Raw genomic sequence first — 19,196 nt, 5'->3', positions numbered from 1 at the left:
AACAGGATTGAAGTCCCAGTTGTCTCGGACAGCGCTCTGGAAATGTGCGGCAGAACACTGAGGAATGGTGAAGGGCATCACGCCAGAATGCTGCCCAGGCGTATTTTTATAACCTTTATGGTCTAAAGGCATTCTCACTTTGTTAACAAATGTTCTGATTCTGTCACATCGTCTTTAAAGCATACTCTACAGAAATACTCCTAGCTGAAAACGAGACATGTTTCATCAGAGCAACTGGAGAAATAAAGAAATAATTGAAATGAATCTACTCCAGACAGCACATTTTTAGAGGAAATGCTCTGGTGACATCAACCATGACATTAAGTTGCAGTGTAGTGAGACTGAGATACAATATGCACTAAGATGTCTTACCTGCAAGGCATCCGGTGATTGATAGCAGAACAATTTGTTTCCATGGTAACATCATCTTTAGTTGCCGAGGGCTAATGAGACTCTCATCCAATTGCTTCTGAATGGAATGTTCTCCCTTGAATAGAAGAATTTAATCTGAAGAGAAAGTAATTATGGGTGTGATTAAAATGTGACATTTTGATTCAAATACAACAAGCATTCAAAATATCAGCCAAAAAAACAACAACTCAAGAAACAACATGATTACAGCGCAACTAAGTTACATAATTACTTCATGTGATTTGTGAGTTACACGGAGTGAAACTCCAGGAAGTGAGAGGCGATGTGAGGAAAAGCAGCAAGGAGCATGGAGATAAAAACACGATACGAGCCAGCCAGCGAATTTCAGGTAGTGCAGAAGAAGAAACAGCTGCTAAGTGGACACGTTTTCTTTAGCTCTGCGTGTTTCTCACGTCTAACAGGCTTAGTCCTTCAGAGAAAATGAAAGAGTGACTTCTCTGTTCCAATTCAACTATTAATAGGAACTGACAAGCTGTGTACCAGCACTCCACAAAAGGCATCATTCTGCTTTAACGATGAGTTCAATGGCATGCCAGATAGACAGTGGTTTGACTTTAGAATAAAAACATCAAGGTCAAAACAAAGACAGAATAAATTTAACAACTCATTTACCAGTAGAATTTGAAGAAAAAAATCACCTAACAAAAATTTTTGAGACCATGGTCTTGAGTCGGAAAAGGCTAGAATGCCGTCTCCAGGTCAGGGATGAGGTCCTGCACCAAGGAGTTTAAGTATCTCAGGCTCTGGTTCCCGAGGAAGTGAAAGAAGGAGCATGAGATCAGTAGGTGGATTGGTGCTTCATCTGCAGTGATGCGGGCGTTGTACTGGCCTGTCGTGGTAAAGAGAGAGCTGAGCCGGAAGGCAAAGCTCTTCATGTACTGGTTGATCTACGTTCCTACCCTCACCTATGGTCAAAAGCTTTGGATAGTCACTGAAAGAACGAGATCGCAGATGCAAGAAGCTGAAATGAGTTTTCTCCGCAGGGTGCCTGGGCTCACCCTTACAGATAGGCTGTGAAGCTCGGTCATCCGGGAGGGGCTTGGAGTAGGTCCGCTGCTCCTCCACATTGATGTTTTCCAGGCAAGTCAGAGTGACAAAACTTCAGAACAATGAGGATTGCTGTAAAGTCACTGACACCAGTTACCAGACAATGTCCCATGGCTGGCCAAGGAATGTCTTAGGATTCCCCTGGAGGAGCTGGCCCAAGTGACTAGGGGGAGGGGAGTCTGGACCTCCCTGATTAGGCTACTATCCCCCCCCCCCCCCCCCCCCCCCAACCCGACTCTGGATAATTGGATGAAAATGGATGGATGTATGGATGGAAAACTAGCAGACAAACAGAATAAAAATATCAAGCTGCCATCTTAAATCAAATCCTATCAAAACTTTCAGAGGCTCAATCCCTTTTTGTTTTTTCACAAATCTTTTTACCGCCATCACTTTACAGAGTTGTTTACATGGCCTTTTATGGTAATTTATGAGTGTACATTTTATTAGGAGCAGCTAAATGTTCTTGTAACTTCAGTGGGTCAGGAACAGCAGGAATTCCTTTCTCCCAGATGTGCAATGTGAAATGAAGAGCTGAACAAACTTCACATAAACCAACGATTATTCCTGTTGTAAGATTTCTGCATTCTGCCTTTGATGCAAGTCCATTTAACTGTATTATCGGGCTAAAAACTGGTGCCTATCTCCAGCGGTCAATGGGCAATCAGGCGGGGTACACCCTGGACAGAGAGCCAGTCCATCGCAGGTCAACACATAATATCAAAAACTTAAAAAAGAAAACACAGCTTATAGAAAGTTTTTCTCCTGAAAACAAGCATGTTTACCTTTCCTCGCTTCAATGAGCCTGTGACAGACACCCGGTTACGTTGGGGCTAGTTGCGACATCTGGGGAAGGCTGGCAGCTTATTTTTCACCAGAAAAGTTTGTTGTCTCTGTTAATAACAGGCTCCAGACAGAAGTCTGCTATTCATTCTGCAGCCAGCTCCTCTGCAACACCAATGGGGCGTGCATCTTTCATGGTCATCTTTTGTTTGCGCAAATTACCAATTATTAGTGTTTATCGGCTCTCCTTTTAAGTGTGCTTTGACTCCACAAGAGTGAACATCTAACGTCTGGTAAGAAGACCAAAACGTATCAAAGCTATCCTAAATCTAGGGATGTGTATTGGTGAAATTCTGGCAATACGATACATATCACGATACAGGGGAGACAATACGATATATCAGGATATGTTGCGATACATTCAGCCAGACGATATTAGCAATTTATTAGACTGAATTTATGGTAGGAAAATTCAATAAACAGTCCACCCATTGCACACTGCTGCCAACTAGCGGTCAACATTTGAATTGCACCAAAAGAAAAGAAAGTACACAAATGTTTGCATGTAAATTCTTCCATGAATTCCATACATGGCTTTTGAGTATTGATATATTATCTGAGGAAAATATTAGGGATGAGCCGGATACTCGTTTCAGATGAGTATCCGGTACGGAGAAAGCATTTTTGACGAATACGAGCATGAAACGAGTAAAACTCGTAAATATCTGTAATCATGCTGAAGGAAGATCCTCATTGGGTAACTGATTGTCTTCACGCTCTGTGATTGGCCAGTCACATAGAGCGCCCGCCCCTCCCTACACACAAAACTTTCTAGCCGGCCAGGAGCGCAGTCCGTCCGGCTCATCCACGCACACACACAGACAGTAACAGATCTCGCTGTGATTGCTTTGCTGTTGCTCACGTTTCTTCAGTTTTCCCTAGGTTTTCTTCAGCTTGCCTCTTTTTCGATTGAATATTTAAAGTTACTTTTCTCGTAACTTACATGGTGCATTTGACAAGACAGAGCTGACGTGCTGTGTCTCTACCTCCGCTCCGGTCGTTTTTTTTTATTTTTTAACTCCCTCTGTCTCCCTCTCTCCCTCTCTATCGCTATCTCTCTCTCACACACACACACCTCAATCAACATTGTTTTGTTTAACTTTGTGTGGGAAAATGCCAAGAACGTTAAGAAAAAAATCTGTTTAATCAAATTAAAATTAAAAAATATATATAAAGTTGTGTCTGGTTCTAGCATTTCATATTTCCTAGTTCCTACTGCATGAGATCAGATGTATTAATCCATGCACTTAAATATTAATGTTCTGATTTTATTGAAACACTTGTTCTGTAATAGTTCCTTTACTATTGTGATCAAAAATATTTAATCTCTATTCTGAGGCTGCTCTGTAAATAGTTTTCAAATAAACCACACCCATATCAACTTCTGATCAATCCATATCAATTTCAGACTTAAAATAAAATATTGATGTAAACCACACCCACTTCCAGGTTATGCCACGCCCATTCCGAGTACAGATACAGATACAGATAGTGGTGTACTCGCTCAACCCTAGAAAATATATCACGGTATATTGCCACATCGACATTTTCTTACATCCTCAATTAAAACAACTAAAATCTTAGAAATGTATAAAGTATAATGTTACGTGGCTTTATAAGCTCTTACACCATAGTCATTTCTAACACTGGATTGCTGACATGGAGTTCTGTGTTCATGAGGGCAAATACCACCAGCACTTCTGCATCGGTGATCTAGACCACAGGTTGACCAAAACTACCGTGGATTTTCTTTGGATGGCAGGCTGCTCTAAGACTAGTGGTTAGCTCATCGATCTTGTCGGAGGTAAGTACTTTTTTGTCAACAGTTATCAACACATGTTATCGCTATTTTCTGACCATGGGATCTGTGTTTCATGAGGAGAAGTAAAAAATCAAACTAGAACTACAAAGAAAGAATATCCTTGATGGCTCTATTGGTGATGTGGTTTAATCTGCACAAAGTAAGTGTTTTTTATGTTAACATGAAGTAAGTTCACAACAGAACTTGTTTTTCAACAATTTGAAATAGCAAGGACACAAAACCCAACAGAAAAAGAAAACCATATTTCACACAACAAAAATACATATCATTCAAGAGTAGCTAAAGAGTGCTTAATCACATCATGTTAGAGAACTGACTGTAGGGTATACCCAGTTTATCTTGGAGAATGTTGTCACTAACAAAAGCACGCTATACTCCAACACTGACCCACTTCAGGCTCTCTTTCAGTAGCGTCTGGGCTGTTTTTTATTAAAGCAAAGCGGAGGAGATTGGCCTGCTCTGGAGACTTGAAATAATCTGTGACATAATCTGAGTTAGTATTTATTCTTAACAGAGAAGAAACCTTAGAAATGTGTTTAATTAATTAGATTCTACATTTAGCAACATAAAACATTGATGTGTGTGGATTATAGCTTTGCTCTGATTCAATGTGGGGATTTCATTTGCTGCTTGTTGAACCAGCAAAGTCGTGCTTACCCTTGAACAGAAAACAGATGACGTAAACGTGGGGAGAAGCGTCCGAAAAACTGCAATGAAAGAAAATGCTGCTTCTAATTAGTGAGATCTTTTATTCAGAGCCATATAAAATGAGTTAAAACACTACTCTATTATGTAAAAGTCACACTTTAGGAAGTTAACGACCTAGTCAGTGTGACTCATGCAGAATGGCAAACACAGAGTCGGGATTTCTCTGCTGCATCATTTATGAGCACTCTTGTAAAAATCTTTCACCCTTGATCTTTTTGAACCAAGGGGGAATGACAGGATGCAACGTCGTAAAATGGAATGCTCACCATTTATTTCCTGACAAAAACAAAAACGGACTTTTTTGGGGGGGAGGGGGGGGTCTATGGTTACTCTCATATATTCCTGTTGTTTTTAGTTTTGAATGACGCAGTAAAATTGAGTATTGCTGATAGAGGACCAGCATTTTCTGAAGCTCATAGCGACTGAGTATTAATTAAAGATCATCTTCAGTGAAGAACGATGGAGTCATGACTGTGAAAGAACATTGCACACACTTTCACACAACATTGCAAAGCATTGCAGTCTGTGATATTTTAGTCAGATTCTCAGTTTCTACCTAATGAAATATCAGATATTTAATTGCAAATAGTTTGATTTGTGCAAAGGTCTGGAAATGACCCCCTTTATTCAAAGCAGGTGTTTTGGAGCGGAAAGGCTTGCAGGATGATGCACCTCCAGGTGCAGGGTGATAAACAACAATTTTGCATCATTGGTTTGCACTCAGAGCATGTCACAGGGATGACTCTCAGCTCATTTCAGCACAACAGCCCCAAAACTGACTGCAATACAGCCATTTTTACATTTTTTATGTCAGTTTGTTTAGGTAATCGTCTTCAATTTGGTTAATCCAAACACTAATCAGTTGTAGATGGGCATCCAGTGCATAATTCTCTTTAAAATCCCTCCAGAGTTTTTCTAAGACAAAGAACAAGACGCATAGACGGACAGTTAAAGTTATTTCTTGCAGGACGGAGGGTTGTAACAGTGCAGTTCAGAGGAACAGGAGGGACTTTGCCTGAGCTCTGACCTACATCACAGCAACTGGAAAATGATACGCCTCTCAGGATTAAGATTTCTCAACACAGCCCCTTATCCGTACAACACAACCCTGTTGTGTGGATTAACCCGGGGCTATCTTTGGAATTCTTGACTAAGACCTGCATACTCGCGTCACCAGTAAATGCACGTCTATGGTTCTGGTTGTGATGTGAAAGGCGGAAACAGAAACTGTCCACTATGCTGGATCATGACTTAACTGCTAGCGTTGGCTTGTCCTGGTGCCAGTGATTGTTCCTCATCTTCTATAATTGCACGAGCAGCCAAATTCAGAGTGGATTTCCTGGTGTCTTTCAAAATTTAGTGGGCATTTTGCCACTCTAAAAACCCATCGCGTTGGATTACAAGGTCTGAGATTCTACAGGAGCGAGCAGCAAAGAAGAAAGAAATATTGTTTTTTTTTTAGTGTGACTGTCGCATTAACTACCATCCGTTTTCTGGATGGTCCAACCTCGTTGCCCTGACCCTTCACTTCCACGACTTTTATGATCATGAAAGAAAAGTTCTTGTCCTTGAATGTTACACAGTTCACGGCACAGCGTCTATGCTGACATAAAAGATGCTAGTCCCTGAGCTCAGCTTTATTCTACTGAATCTAAACACCGAACATTTTGTGTATTTATTATATTCGGCTAAGATGAAAATTAAATGCAATTTTCTAAGCGTACAAACAGATTTTATTTTCAAAAAGGACCACTTTTCTCTCAGTTATGACCTTAACTGCACAAAGAGATCCTTTCTTTTACTCTTAACTGAAATTGTGACATTTCTAACCTTCAAAAATCTGCACCGGTGTCAAACCTTTCAGAGCTGCAAACACACACACAAAGCTCTTGCAAATCCAAGATGAAAAAGAACACCATACGTTGGACACAGAAGTCTAGGAAAATGACTCCTGCCCTCTGGGATTTGTAGCAGTGAAGATGCGGTGGCATTTTTTCCCCCCTCGCCCGTCAGCTTTCTCAGCTGAAATGATGAGCAAAAGATTGCTCTGCCAAATGTAATGAGGCGTTACACTTTCACCTCCACAGAAGCTAAACCTAATGGAAGTCATTGGCTAAACGCCTTCCAGACTAAATGAGATGACTTCTTGGTTAGTGGGGCTGTTGTTTGGTGCATAATTGATAGGAGAGGTGGTTAAAGGCATCCATTTCCCCCCCGAGGGCAACATAATTGCAAAAGAATCTAATAAAGTAGGGAGGAAGGGAGACTTTTTATCAAAGAGGCGCACCCGCTGCAGGTCTGCATTCAGATCACATACACAACACAAACCAACAGAGATACACACGTTTCAGATTATGCAAGAAAAAATAAACTCATCCCCACAACACTAAGCACCAGTGACAGGATGAATTCACTGCAGCATATGATGCATCCATCCCCATGTTGTTATTGCTTTTATCTGAGGCCATCTCCATCCAATCAGTGTGAAGGAAACCCTGAGAGGCAACGCGCCGCCAAACCCATCTGAATACACATCTGCTCTGTAAATAAGGAATTCACCGTTAACTGACGCCACTCTCATGAGTCAGGCGATCAGCAAATAAATGATCCATTATGGTTAGTGTGTCTCAAACTGGCCCGAAGCGAAATGCCAGACCTAGAGGAGAAAGTGTGGGGTTGTTCATTCCCAGCGGTACAATCTATGCACACGTGTGTCAGACTCCAGTCCTTCAGAACAACGGTCCTGCATGTTTTTTAAAGTTTTCTGCTCTAAAGCATCTGATGTGAATCAGCTGGTGATTAGCAGGCTTCTGCCAAACCTGAGGACAGACTGAAGAGGAAATTCACTTACTGAATCATGAATGCTGGAACAGGAAAACAGCGCTTTGGCCCTCGAGGACCTGAGCTTAAAACCCCTGAAGGACTAGTTTCAACACTATGTGACCTCTAGTGGCCATAAGATTCACTGCAGGTGAAAGAAACGTAAAGGGGTGGACTTTACCATCAAAGGAGGATTTTTCCAACCTTAACTGACTGAGCCTCATCCAGGTGCTTAAGCACATCTGAGATCTTTCTGTTGGAGGAGCAAGCACACCCACCGGTCACTGGGAACAGATTACAACCACAGCTACGTCAGTGACTCAGCATCCAGCTATAGAGGCAAATTAGCAAATTGTGGTCTTGAAGACTCATTATTCTTATTTAAAAAAACGGTTTCTGCAAACATATTTACAACAACTTGAACATCTTTTAAATCCAGCAGACTTGCAGCAAATTTAAAATCTACACAATGAGATCACAATTTAAATGATAAAATAACCGCTACCTAAAAGAATCAATTTTTATGTGAAAGAAACATAAAATTATCAAGAATTTCATGTATCAAACACATATTACTTATCAATACAATCATAATAATGCTTCTTTATTTGTGACCACTTCACATAACAATCATTTAATAACTACTTTTTAGTACTTTTCCTTTTTGGGCTGCATGGTGGCGCAGTGGTTAGCATTGTTGCCTCGCAGCATGAAGGTTGCAGGTTCGAAACTCGGCTGCGGCCTTTCTGCGTGGAGTTGCGTGTTCTCCCCATGCATGCGTGGGTTTCCTCCGGGTACTCCGGTTTCCCCCACAGATCACAACATGCCCTATAGGTTATAAATTGTAAGTCGCTTTGGATAAAAGCGTCTGCTAAATAAATAAACATAAACTTTTCTCAGCTAAACGTTATGTTTTAGTTGTGGGTACCGAGACAGGTGAGTATTTTATTCATGTAAATTTGATTTCTAACCATAAAGTAGTTTTATTGCTTAAAGTGTAATGTCTTCATAACACTTTTGATGCTGTAAGAAAAATTCTGTTTTGGCAATGATCACCATCTATTTCTGGCCCTGATCACAGAGTCTAACTGCCATATTGAAGTGAAATTTCATGATGTGATGACATTTTATAACTCAGACATGAAGATGTTGGTGACACCCTCAAGCCCAACTAAAGAAGCGGCTACGAGAAAGAACGTCTTCCACTGGAGCATGCAAGTAATTAATTATATATTTTTAATTGTACCTCCCAAACGTTTTTATTATAAACATTTTTGTCACTTTCCAATTTGCATGATGTTGTTTGGGTTTGCCTAGCAATGACAGTATATAGGCCCATATTTTGAAGGCTAAACTCACATTCATCTGGTAGAATTTTATAAATGCAGGTAGAGGTGGCAGAATGAGGGCAAAACACACCAGCAGCATTTGATACATCTCCATTATTTTTATTTATAACCCCACATGGTCTTTGATTCAACATCCAACAGTATTTTTCAGAGAGTTTATTTTGAAACATAAACCATAAAAGCTTATTTTACTTTTTTAGCTGCCCTGCTTGTCCGTGCTTTCTATGTGTGACTGATTAAGCAGTCTGGTTAGTTGTTTTTTAATATTTCTACAAAAATGTTATTCTTGATATGACAAATCACATTTATTCTAGTATGACTCTCGCCCTTTAAACATCTCAATTCTGCCACCCACTGGCTCAAACCAGTCACATCACATGTCCGTCTTAAAATATGAACTCTGGAAACACAAGTTAGGTGCAAAGGCTTTCTGATCATGCAAAGCTAAAGATATCAAACTCAATGATAGTAAAACTGACTAAAATAATAATAATTATGTGTTTCTTTTTCATAATTAAGCAGCCTCACATGTTTCTGTTTGAGGACACATCCTGCTTTATAATATATATATATATATATATATATATATATATATATATATATATATATACGTAAGTCCTATAGGTGGTTTGGCTCTGCTATGTTAATCCTTTCTGCCGCCTGTGGTTAAAGTAGTTCAGAGGACGTCTCAGTGGGTTGTATTAGAGGTTTTGAACAAATCTCCTATAAGGTTTCATGGATTGGACTACTCGCTGAAAACCAACAAAGATGGGGTAATTGTTGGATATTGATTGGACCATAACTCTAAACTGGCTCTTATGTGGGTTAGTAATGTATCCTATGACATAAGGTTTCAAATAAAAAGCCATTCCATGTTATCGCCACCTCTCAAACCCACTCTCAGTGGCTGTTAATGGGATGTATTAGCGTTTTCTTTCCAGGGATGTTTCCTTTTCTATCCCCAGCTTTAAAATAAATAAAAGCACTTTACTTGTGTGACTGACACAAGAAGATGTCTCTGTTAGAGGTCTGGTTGGAACGCAGTGATGGTGGAGCTTTTCTCAGAAAAGCAAACAGAAAACTGACAGTTTTTTAATGTTTTTTTGTTGAATCTGATCACTAGCTTCTGACATCTGGATAAGATCCTCTGCACAGACATCCAGCTGCGTGTTTCCTCGCAAGACTTCACAGATTTCTTGAAAAACAGCAGGACATTGCCCCCCCCCCACCCCACCCCAACAGATTCGTTTTAGCGTTAAACACGACCACATCCCTCAGCTGATGCCAAACACAAGGGCAGGAGTAAGTGCACCTAAAAGCGAGGGGGGGCAGTGATCCATCTCCAGACCTTATCATCCGGCAGGCACTTCCCCCGACCCTCACATCCATCCCAGTTTCAGCGAAACACATGACTGGAGGTCAAAAATAAGCAGCAGGAGACTTTTTTTTAATGCTCCCACTCCTCTTATCCCATTCAATTCATAGCTTTTGAGGGAAGAAGAAGAAACAGTGTCTGTAAAATGTAATTGCCTCTCTGGTTCAATCAAAAGGGCTTTTGAAAGCAAATGGTGCCACGGCACAAACTCGTCCCTCACATTGGATATGTGCTGCGTTAGAGAATTACTCGCTGTCTGGCTTCAAAACCGGCTCACCTCTCATTTGGCTTGTTTTTTTCAAAATATGTGCAAAAAGGATCTATAAATAAACATGAAACGAGGGGAGAGCGGCTGCAGTCCCCATAGGAGGATACTTTGAAGATGCTGCGTTTTCCTTTCACTGTTCCGTCTGTCTGGGCGGGAAATGTTTGGTTTTTCAGCGTAAAACAAGAGTTGAGCTGTAATCTCTTTAATTACTTTGTCCCCCCTTACTTCTGTTATCATTCCAGAGACTTTGCAGAGACAGGGAATTGTTGAAGAATTACACATTCTTTTCCACATGAAGCAAGTTTTCAGAGAGCTTCTGGTCCTGATGCTGATGCTCGGTGTGGCTGAGCAGAGCAGCACCAAATGGACTTTGTCCTAGATGAAGGAAATGAGCCTGAGCAGTGAAAATCCCAGAAGGACCATCCAAACCGAATCAGCGCGGCATGCATGTGTGATCACATCCTCCACTCATTTCCATAAAAGCATTCCACGGATTAGGAATGTAGTTTTAATTCACTCTGTGTTGCATTAAGTTGCAAAGAAATGAACTCATTAATTAAAAAAAAAACATGCAGACGACTCCTGAGTGAGCACTTACTGGTCCTATGGTGCGGCTTTTTTCTTCTTCATTAAACTGCTTTATTAGTATCCGTTAGATTCGTCGGCTCATTGTTTTTCCTTTCTCTTTTTAACTCTTGTCGTCTTTTGAAGCTGAAGAAAAGCAGCTCCAGCGGCGCTCTGCTTCTTCCTCCCTCGGTGTTTAAGGACGGGACTGATAGTAACCTTTCTGGCGCGGTTAATCCAACGGTCCGACGTGGATCTGCAGGCAGAGGGGCGACGAAACCCGGAGGAGAGGAGGAGGAGAGGAGAGGAGGAGGAGGGGGTGGTGTTCCTCGAGCTCCTCGTCCTATTACGTTCAGTCCACGAGATGCTGCCTGGAAGCGGAGAGGACAGCGGTGCCACTGAGCGGATCCTGCGCGCATCCCCGGGCTCTGCTCCTCGTTCTGTGTGCGCATGGATGGAAAAAGCGCCCACTAGTGACGCGTGGACCAAAAAAAAAAAAAAAGTAAAACATCGCCCGCTCAGTATAATGCGCCACCAGCCCACGAGCACCTGCCTTTCCGCTGCCGGAGTGAGTACTCTTCTCATCCCGGGATGTTTAAACCCACTCCGAGCGAGAAACAGAAGACATTTTCAGGATTGTTGTGGGAAAAAAAAAACGTTCATTGTAAGGACTCAAATCCACACACAATGATTTAGCGGTTTTAGTCTGACCACTGGTTTATCATAAAAATAGCAGATAGCCTACATCCATCACATTCATCCAAACTAAAGGAGGGTGTTATACATATGACGAGATCCATTTAACCCAAATACGCGTTTATTTAGTGTGAAATAAGAGCGCATTAATGCGTTTGTCCAAAACCACAGAAAGAACAGGGACATGCTTTCGTGCAATCTCAGTTCGTTTCCATTGTTTAAGTGATGCAATCATCAGAAACCATTTATACAGCATTATATAAAATAAATAAATATATCAGTGGAAACCAGGGCTGGACTGGGACAAAAATTCAGCCCGGGCATTTTGACTGGAGACCGGCCCATCACCTGTTTTTTTTGGAAAAGACATTAAGCCTTATGCTGTTTCTGACACACACCAACGTACACTTTCTTATTGGTAGTGTTTATGTATCAATCTAATAAACGTAAACCTACACCATCCTTCCTATCCTGGTATTCTAAAAAGTAGGGTTGGGGGTAACTGATTATTTTTAAAATGATTATTCTGACGATTATTTTATCGAATAGTTGACTATTCTAATGACTATTTAGATGATTAATTTAGCGATTATTTTTCTATTGCACAATTAATAAAAACCAAAAAATTCTCAAATAAATTCCTCCAAAAAATTGATAAGTTGTTTCTGTAAGAGAATAAACACTACAGGCCTTCCATTTTGTATAACACTGCTTTTATTGTGTTGCGGTTGTTTATGTTCTGGTGACGTGTAGAACTTGGGAGTGCAGGCTGCTGCCTGAGAGGTGGTTGGAGACGGAGTGTCTCCATGCTGCTTTGTTTTGTTCACTTATGTGCATGAGGCAAGTGGTGTTACGACCCTTGCTGGGGAGTCACGTGTTTCTCCTATTTTAACTGTAAATCCTTCTAGCTGTTATATTTATAACAAGAAACAGATATTCGGACAGAATATTTTCACGTTTATTCGAATATGATTGTGGAACACACCCAGCATCATAATAAATGAAGTAATATTTATGCCAATTTAAGCCTTTATGGGTGACCAGGACTCTGTGTTTATGAATGTGGAAGACACCCAGCATCCTGTGATGGCACTAATAAAATCAAGAGATAATAAATAAAGTAATATTTAGGTAAATGTAACCCTTTACAGGTGACCAGGACACTGTAATCAATTTTTGGCGAGGGAAATTATCTTCTTTTTTTTTTTTTTTTTTTTTTTTTTGCCATTTTTGGGGTGTTTTTGATGACACAATAGGCAGTATGAGTACAGTAACATCAACAGATAATACATAAAACCCTTATTTGGTCAATTTTAGCCTCCATGAAAATCTTAGCGATTCAATCACTTTTTGGCAAGTAAAATGCCATTTTAGTTGTCTACAATTAAATCATCAATAAAGAATTTAAAGATATTTTGAGGCATTTCTTATAGGTAAACGGGAGGGTGTAGTCTATTTGGCAAGTGACAATCTTAATTTTATGTGCTGAAGTGCTTTTATCTTGTTACTTTTAAATAGAGCAACGTAATGTATAGATAGCAACCTACACAGTGTCATTGTAAAGCCAAAGCTTGATCATTTTAAATACTTTTTTTCAAGTAAAAATGTGCCCCAAACTAGTTAACTGTGGCTCCATGTCAAGTGGACTAAAGAAAGGAAGGGGAAAAAATTAAATCGCTGGAGAATTGTTTATTTCCATTTATACAACGTTTACATTCAATACAGGGTGCCATTTTACATTGTTATTTATTTTTTTAGTATAATGGCTGTAACATAAAGAAAGCCAGTTCTTACCACAAAGTTTGTGGCACAAACCATCTTTCAATCGCAAATATTGCAAAAAGGATTAATATATCCTCATTGTGAACGTTTAAGACAAATAGCAACACTTAAAGGAGACATAACATGAAAAACCCACTTTTTTATCCATTAACACAGTGTGTTTCACATTTTAAGTGTCTAAGTGAGCAAAAAGGCTTATATTATTCACTGGAGTTGCTATTTAGATATTTAATAATTAAGTTTTGGGCATATTTGTCCACCCGTTCAGTTTTTACATAATCTATTACATCAGTAATTAATTTAGTCAGGATAACTACCAAATATGGTAATGGCCCTCGGCTAAACACAGAGCCAATCCGCCATTTTTTCTTCTCGCTAAGATGTTTTGTAGTCCTATTGGAAAAATGCAGAATGTCTGGTTATTTTAGCCACACACAGCTCAAAACTGTTCCTCGTTTTAAGGAAGGGTGGTGTGGCAGTATTTAAACCCAGGAGCTGATGACACTACTGCTAAAAAAACACAGAAGAAAAAGTAGTGTTTGTGTTTGTGCTTGTGTGTGTGTGTGTGTGTGTGTGTGCGCGCACGCGCGGTTCGTTCGTTCGTGTCACCAGGCTAGTAAGTACTGAGGGCTTCATCTATCTAAAAGGAGTCATTTCCATCTGAATGTGGCAGCACCGGGACACAGCAGCAGAGCGGTAAGCTTCATATCACTCTAAAATGTCGACAAACTTTACTTTAGATTTACGGGCATTAGCAGCACTAAAGCGTTAGCATCCGGCTTGCTATCGCTAGCACAGTATGCTAGTAAAGTTAGCACCCAGATTAATGCGGATTTGGCTGATTTTCGTGGAATAAAACGTGATTTCTGATCAACGCCTTCTTTTACACCAGATGATAACCTTCCACTGATTGTAGCAGCAGAGAGCCTGTGTGTTATTCTACGTGAGTGTGATGTAATCTTAGCATCCAGTAAATAAAGTCCCATATCAGCTAAAATGCAGCGTGACAAAGTCATTAAAGTGCGTCAACACAGTGGATTTAATAGAGTAGTAAGTCTGTCTGCACTGCTCTCTAATGAGCTTCCTTTCATAAGGAATCATTTGTATAATTTTAGTGTCACTATTTTATTACATTTGTAAGAATATGAAGTCACTGCAGCAAAGTGAACTTGTGAACAAACACAAACGTGACTATAAACATGAAAGCTAAAGAAACGACTTTCCTAAAGCTGCTTGTAAACAAAATATGTCATTAAAGTTATTGTCTATCATTGCAGAATATGACGATGACATCATGGAACTGGTCTTTGGAAAAGTTTTCCCTGAACCAACTCCGTTTCTAGATGAGGTAGAGAAGACCTGCATCTCACCAACCCTCTGGTCTCAGTATTCAGACAACGGAGGTCTCCCACTGTTATCCAGGACCAGTTTGAAGCCCACATACTGCCCCTCCCTCATCATCAGGAAACATCAATCCGTATCCTGAGGACAACAGAAGACGGCAGGAGGACAGGAACTCTGAGACCTAGACACCACCAGCACCGAGACACAAATTACCTGTGTGCACAACGCCTGTTTAACTACTAAAGCCTGTTTAACTACTAAAGCCTGTTTATTATATTGTTCTACTTATTTGCTGTGAGGTTAATACTTAGAAAATTTGTATATTAATGTAAACAATTTTAAAAAAATCACTGATTGTATGTTTTCTTTTAGATGTAATGGTCCAAACTCAGCCTTGTAGACATTTATTGCATCCTGTAGGTAAATACACAGAACAGGCTCAGGTCCAGGATGACCCAGCATGCACTTCTTCCATTCTGGCTGTTAGGGATTGTATCAATAACTCAATGCCTACTGATGTTTTCACTTAACGGTATTTATTTAGAATGCAGGTAAGATTTAACTATATTTGTTAGCAAAGCAGACTGATCTTGGGAATTTCACTGCAGCACTGATGTCCACCTCTCTGTACACATTAGAGAGAATTACCACTTTACAGCTAAACACATTTAATAAAGATATAGGCTACGCATTGCAGACAATAAAAACAAAGTTGTAAGCATTAGAATTATAATGATCGCATTAAAGAACATTTGGAGGAATGTTCTTTATTTTTGACTCAAATCTCAAATCTTTAAATTAAAATGTAACTGCTTTTTATCCATTTTCAGCCATTAAGACACCCAATATTAAATAAGACTACTTATAAAATTATTTATAATTATATGTATGTATATATATAGATAGAGATCTTAAAAAAATGTATTCTTTTAATGGTGTTTTAATGAGCTGTATCATTTTTTAAAACATTTTTTATAGAAATAAATAAGCAAGCAGCATTCCTTGTGTGTGTGTGTGTGTGTGTGTGTGTGCGCGCGCGCACGTGCCTGCTAGCTTGTCCCTCCGTCGGCCGTGACGGGTGTGTGTGAGTGACTACAGACAAATGCATGAGAGAGTTAGCAGCCTTGAAACAGCTTGATGAACTACTCTCCCCACAGGTTTTAAAAATGCTAATATGCTATGCTAAATCTGCTATGCTAAATAATGATTTCTCTATAGAACTACAAAGTCCGACTGGGGGAGGAGAGTACAGGTCTGCACTATGGAGGGGGGCGGAGTTTACAGCTCCTCCTCCAGTTTAAAGAGACAGTACCCAAAAACGGCTCGTTCTCAAGACTCTCCTCAGAACAGGGGTAGATGAGGGTCTGTAGAGCAACAATAATGAGGAAATCAGACCAAAGAACTGCAGTTCCACTGTATTTAGACCCCAACTGAAGGATTTAGATGTAAAAAGGAATAACTTAAAAGCATGTTATGTCTCCTTTAAAACAACTTCCGAACTGGAAAAACTAATGTGGCAAGGTGCAGAAACTAGTGCCCGGACGGGATTCGAGCCCCAGACTCCCGGGTGAAAGCCATACGCTCTAACCAGTCAGCCAAAGGGACATCTCCTTGGTCAAGCAGCCAGGGCGCACAATCTACCGGGATATTGTGGATGCTCACACTGCCACATTTTGCTCCCTCTTTCCACAAGCACGTCCTCGTGCTCCCGCGCAGGGTGCCACAAACACTGCCACACTAATATCCGCGATAAACATCTGTTTAAGTACCGGAAGAGGTTATCTTTGCTTTCTGAATGTCCATATTGCCAGATATGCTGAGTTTTAGGGCGAAATCCTGGGGAATTTTGTCTAGAAATGCAATTGCCTAAACGTGCGCGATCCCGCGGTGGCTAATCATTTTTTGGCAGCGAGTCAATTTATGGCACAACACCGGCTCGGGTTTCTCCTCCTCCTCCCTCTTTTCTTCTCCAACCTGTCGCTGGGCTGAGGCTCCATCACTTCCTAAATTGATTTTACTTGAACCTTCACTACCAAACAACTGTGAGATTTTAACACATGTGCCAGCATCAGCCTGAAGGGCCAGTTTCTTTTTTAGTCGAATTTTCTCCGCTCCTCCTTTCCGTTTTTTGTTGTTAAGCTCGTCTGTCTGTTTACTGAGATTCACAAACAACTGGCGGGTGCATCAGACCTCTGGCTATTGGTCCAGCCCAGAGTGTATTATTACCAATTGGCCAATCCACCAACTTTTACGAGGCGTCGAGTGGGGCGGCGCGGGCAAGTTGTCCGCAACAACTAGAGGCCAGGAAAAAAAAAAAAAAAAAAACAGACACCGGCCCATAAAGATGAAAGGGTCGGCCCAGCGGGCAGTTGCCCGCTATGCCCTATGGTCAGTCCAGCACTGGTGGAAACTCCTTTCATAATCCAGCACACATCTGGTAAAGATTTGTGTCCATGCAGTCATGTGCACCGTGTTTACAGCTGTTCAGATCAACATTTTCATACATGAAATAAGATAAAACATCAGTCAGAGGAGTAGAGACAGTTCCCCTCAGACATATAGTTTGTTTCTCGCTACGAATTTCCTGTTTTACTTTATTTTCGTGAGAGTACATACATGTGTGTTGTCCTGTAATCTGTTGCATAATTCTGATATTCCCTGAAGTGACGGTAAAACCCTAAAACTCAGTTAAAGCTGCAGTAAATGGAATTAGACAAGATTATTTGTTCTGTAAGTACCGTAAGAAATGATTTGTCGACTCAACTTAACTTAATCTTTTTTTGTCAGCTGTTAAAACAAAGCTGACTCGACATTTTTGTCTCAACTAGTTTCAACATAGATGACAAAAGAGGTCAATGTAACAAGGCTGTATGAATTACTTGCGGCTGGCTCAAAAGAATTTTTATGTCAACAAAGTAATATTTTACATTGGCTGAGATTATCAATCCTTCCATCCATCCATTTTCAGCCGCTTATCTGGGGTCGGGTTGCAACAGCTTAAGCTGAGACGCCCAGACTTCCCCCTCCCCAGCCACTTGGACCAGCTCCTCCAAGGGAATCCCAAGGTGTTCCCTGACCAGCCGAGTTACATAGTCTCTCCAACGTCCCCTGGGTCATCCCTTGGACCTCCTCCCAGTTGGACGTGCCCAGAAAATCTCACCAGAGAAGCGTCCAGGAGGCACCCTGACCAGATGCCAGGGAAACCTCAACTGGGTTCTTTCGACGTGGAAGAGAAGCACATCTACTCCGAGTCCTTCCTGGATGACCGAGATCTACTCTATCTACTCAACCTATCTCTAATGGAGAGCCCAGACACCCTGCGGAGGAAACTCAATTTGGCCTCTTGTACCTGTGATCTTGTTCATTCGACCACTACCCAAAGCTTGTGACCAAAGATGAGGGTAGGAATGTAGACCTACCGGTAAATCGAGAGCTTTGCCTTCCGCCTCAGCTCTCTCTTCACCACGACAGACTGGTACAACGTCTGCATCACCGGCTGCACCAGTCCGCCTATTGATCTTATGCACTGTTTTTCCCTCAGCCATGAACAAGACTCCAAGATATTTAATTCAATTCAAGTTTATTTATATAGCGCCAAATAACGACAAGAGTCATCTCAAGGCACTTCACATAGTAAATATTACAATACAGGTCAGTCATTAAGCCAATCAGTAAAAAGTTTCCTATATAAGGAACCCAGCAAATTGCATCGAGTCACTGACTAGAGTCAGTGACTTTACAGCAATCCTCATACTAAGCAAGCATTTAGTGACAGTGGAGAGGAAAACTCCCTTTTAACAGGAAGAATCCTCCAGAGAATCCTGGCTCAGTATAAGCAGCCATCCTCCACGACTCACTGGGGATCGAGAAGACAGAGCAGACACACACACACACACACACACACACACACACACACACACACACACACACACACACACACACGCGCACGCACGCACACACACACACAACATATATACCAAGTAATGTGTCTATGGTTATATTGTGATTTCTTAGTAAATATTCTATTTAGTGAGAGATAAACTTTATTGTATTTATCCTAGTGAATCTATAATTAAACGGGTAAACTAGTAGTAGCACATTCAATGTCAAAGAAAGTGAAATGTTATTATCAGGAGAGGGAGAATG

General features: G+C 40.7%; 1 protein-coding gene across 1 annotated transcript in view; it reads right to left on the bottom strand.

The window, feature by feature from the left end:
- The window catches only part of cntn3b (contactin 3b), a 118,138-nt gene extending 106,361 nt beyond the window's left edge, over nucleotides 1–11,777 (bottom strand). Inside the window, exons 1-2 of the mRNA XM_015959946.3 lie at nucleotides 11,263–11,777; nucleotides 373–507 (exon numbers count right to left, since the gene is read on the bottom strand). Of these exons, the coding sequence (XP_015815432.1) occupies nucleotides 373–427 (55 nt within the window). The 5' untranslated portion in view covers nucleotides 428–507; nucleotides 11,263–11,777. The remainder of the gene's footprint in view (nucleotides 1–372; nucleotides 508–11,262) is intronic.
- Between the last annotated feature and the right edge of the window lie 7,419 nt (nucleotides 11,778–19,196).

Source organism: Nothobranchius furzeri, chromosome 3 (genome assembly GCF_043380555.1).
Source record: "Nothobranchius furzeri strain GRZ-AD chromosome 3, NfurGRZ-RIMD1, whole genome shotgun sequence".
Taxonomy (NCBI): Eukaryota; Metazoa; Chordata; class Actinopteri; order Cyprinodontiformes; family Nothobranchiidae; genus Nothobranchius; species Nothobranchius furzeri.
The sequence above is the reverse complement of the archived record's forward strand: the minus strand, read 5'-3'. Positions and strand labels throughout refer to the sequence as shown.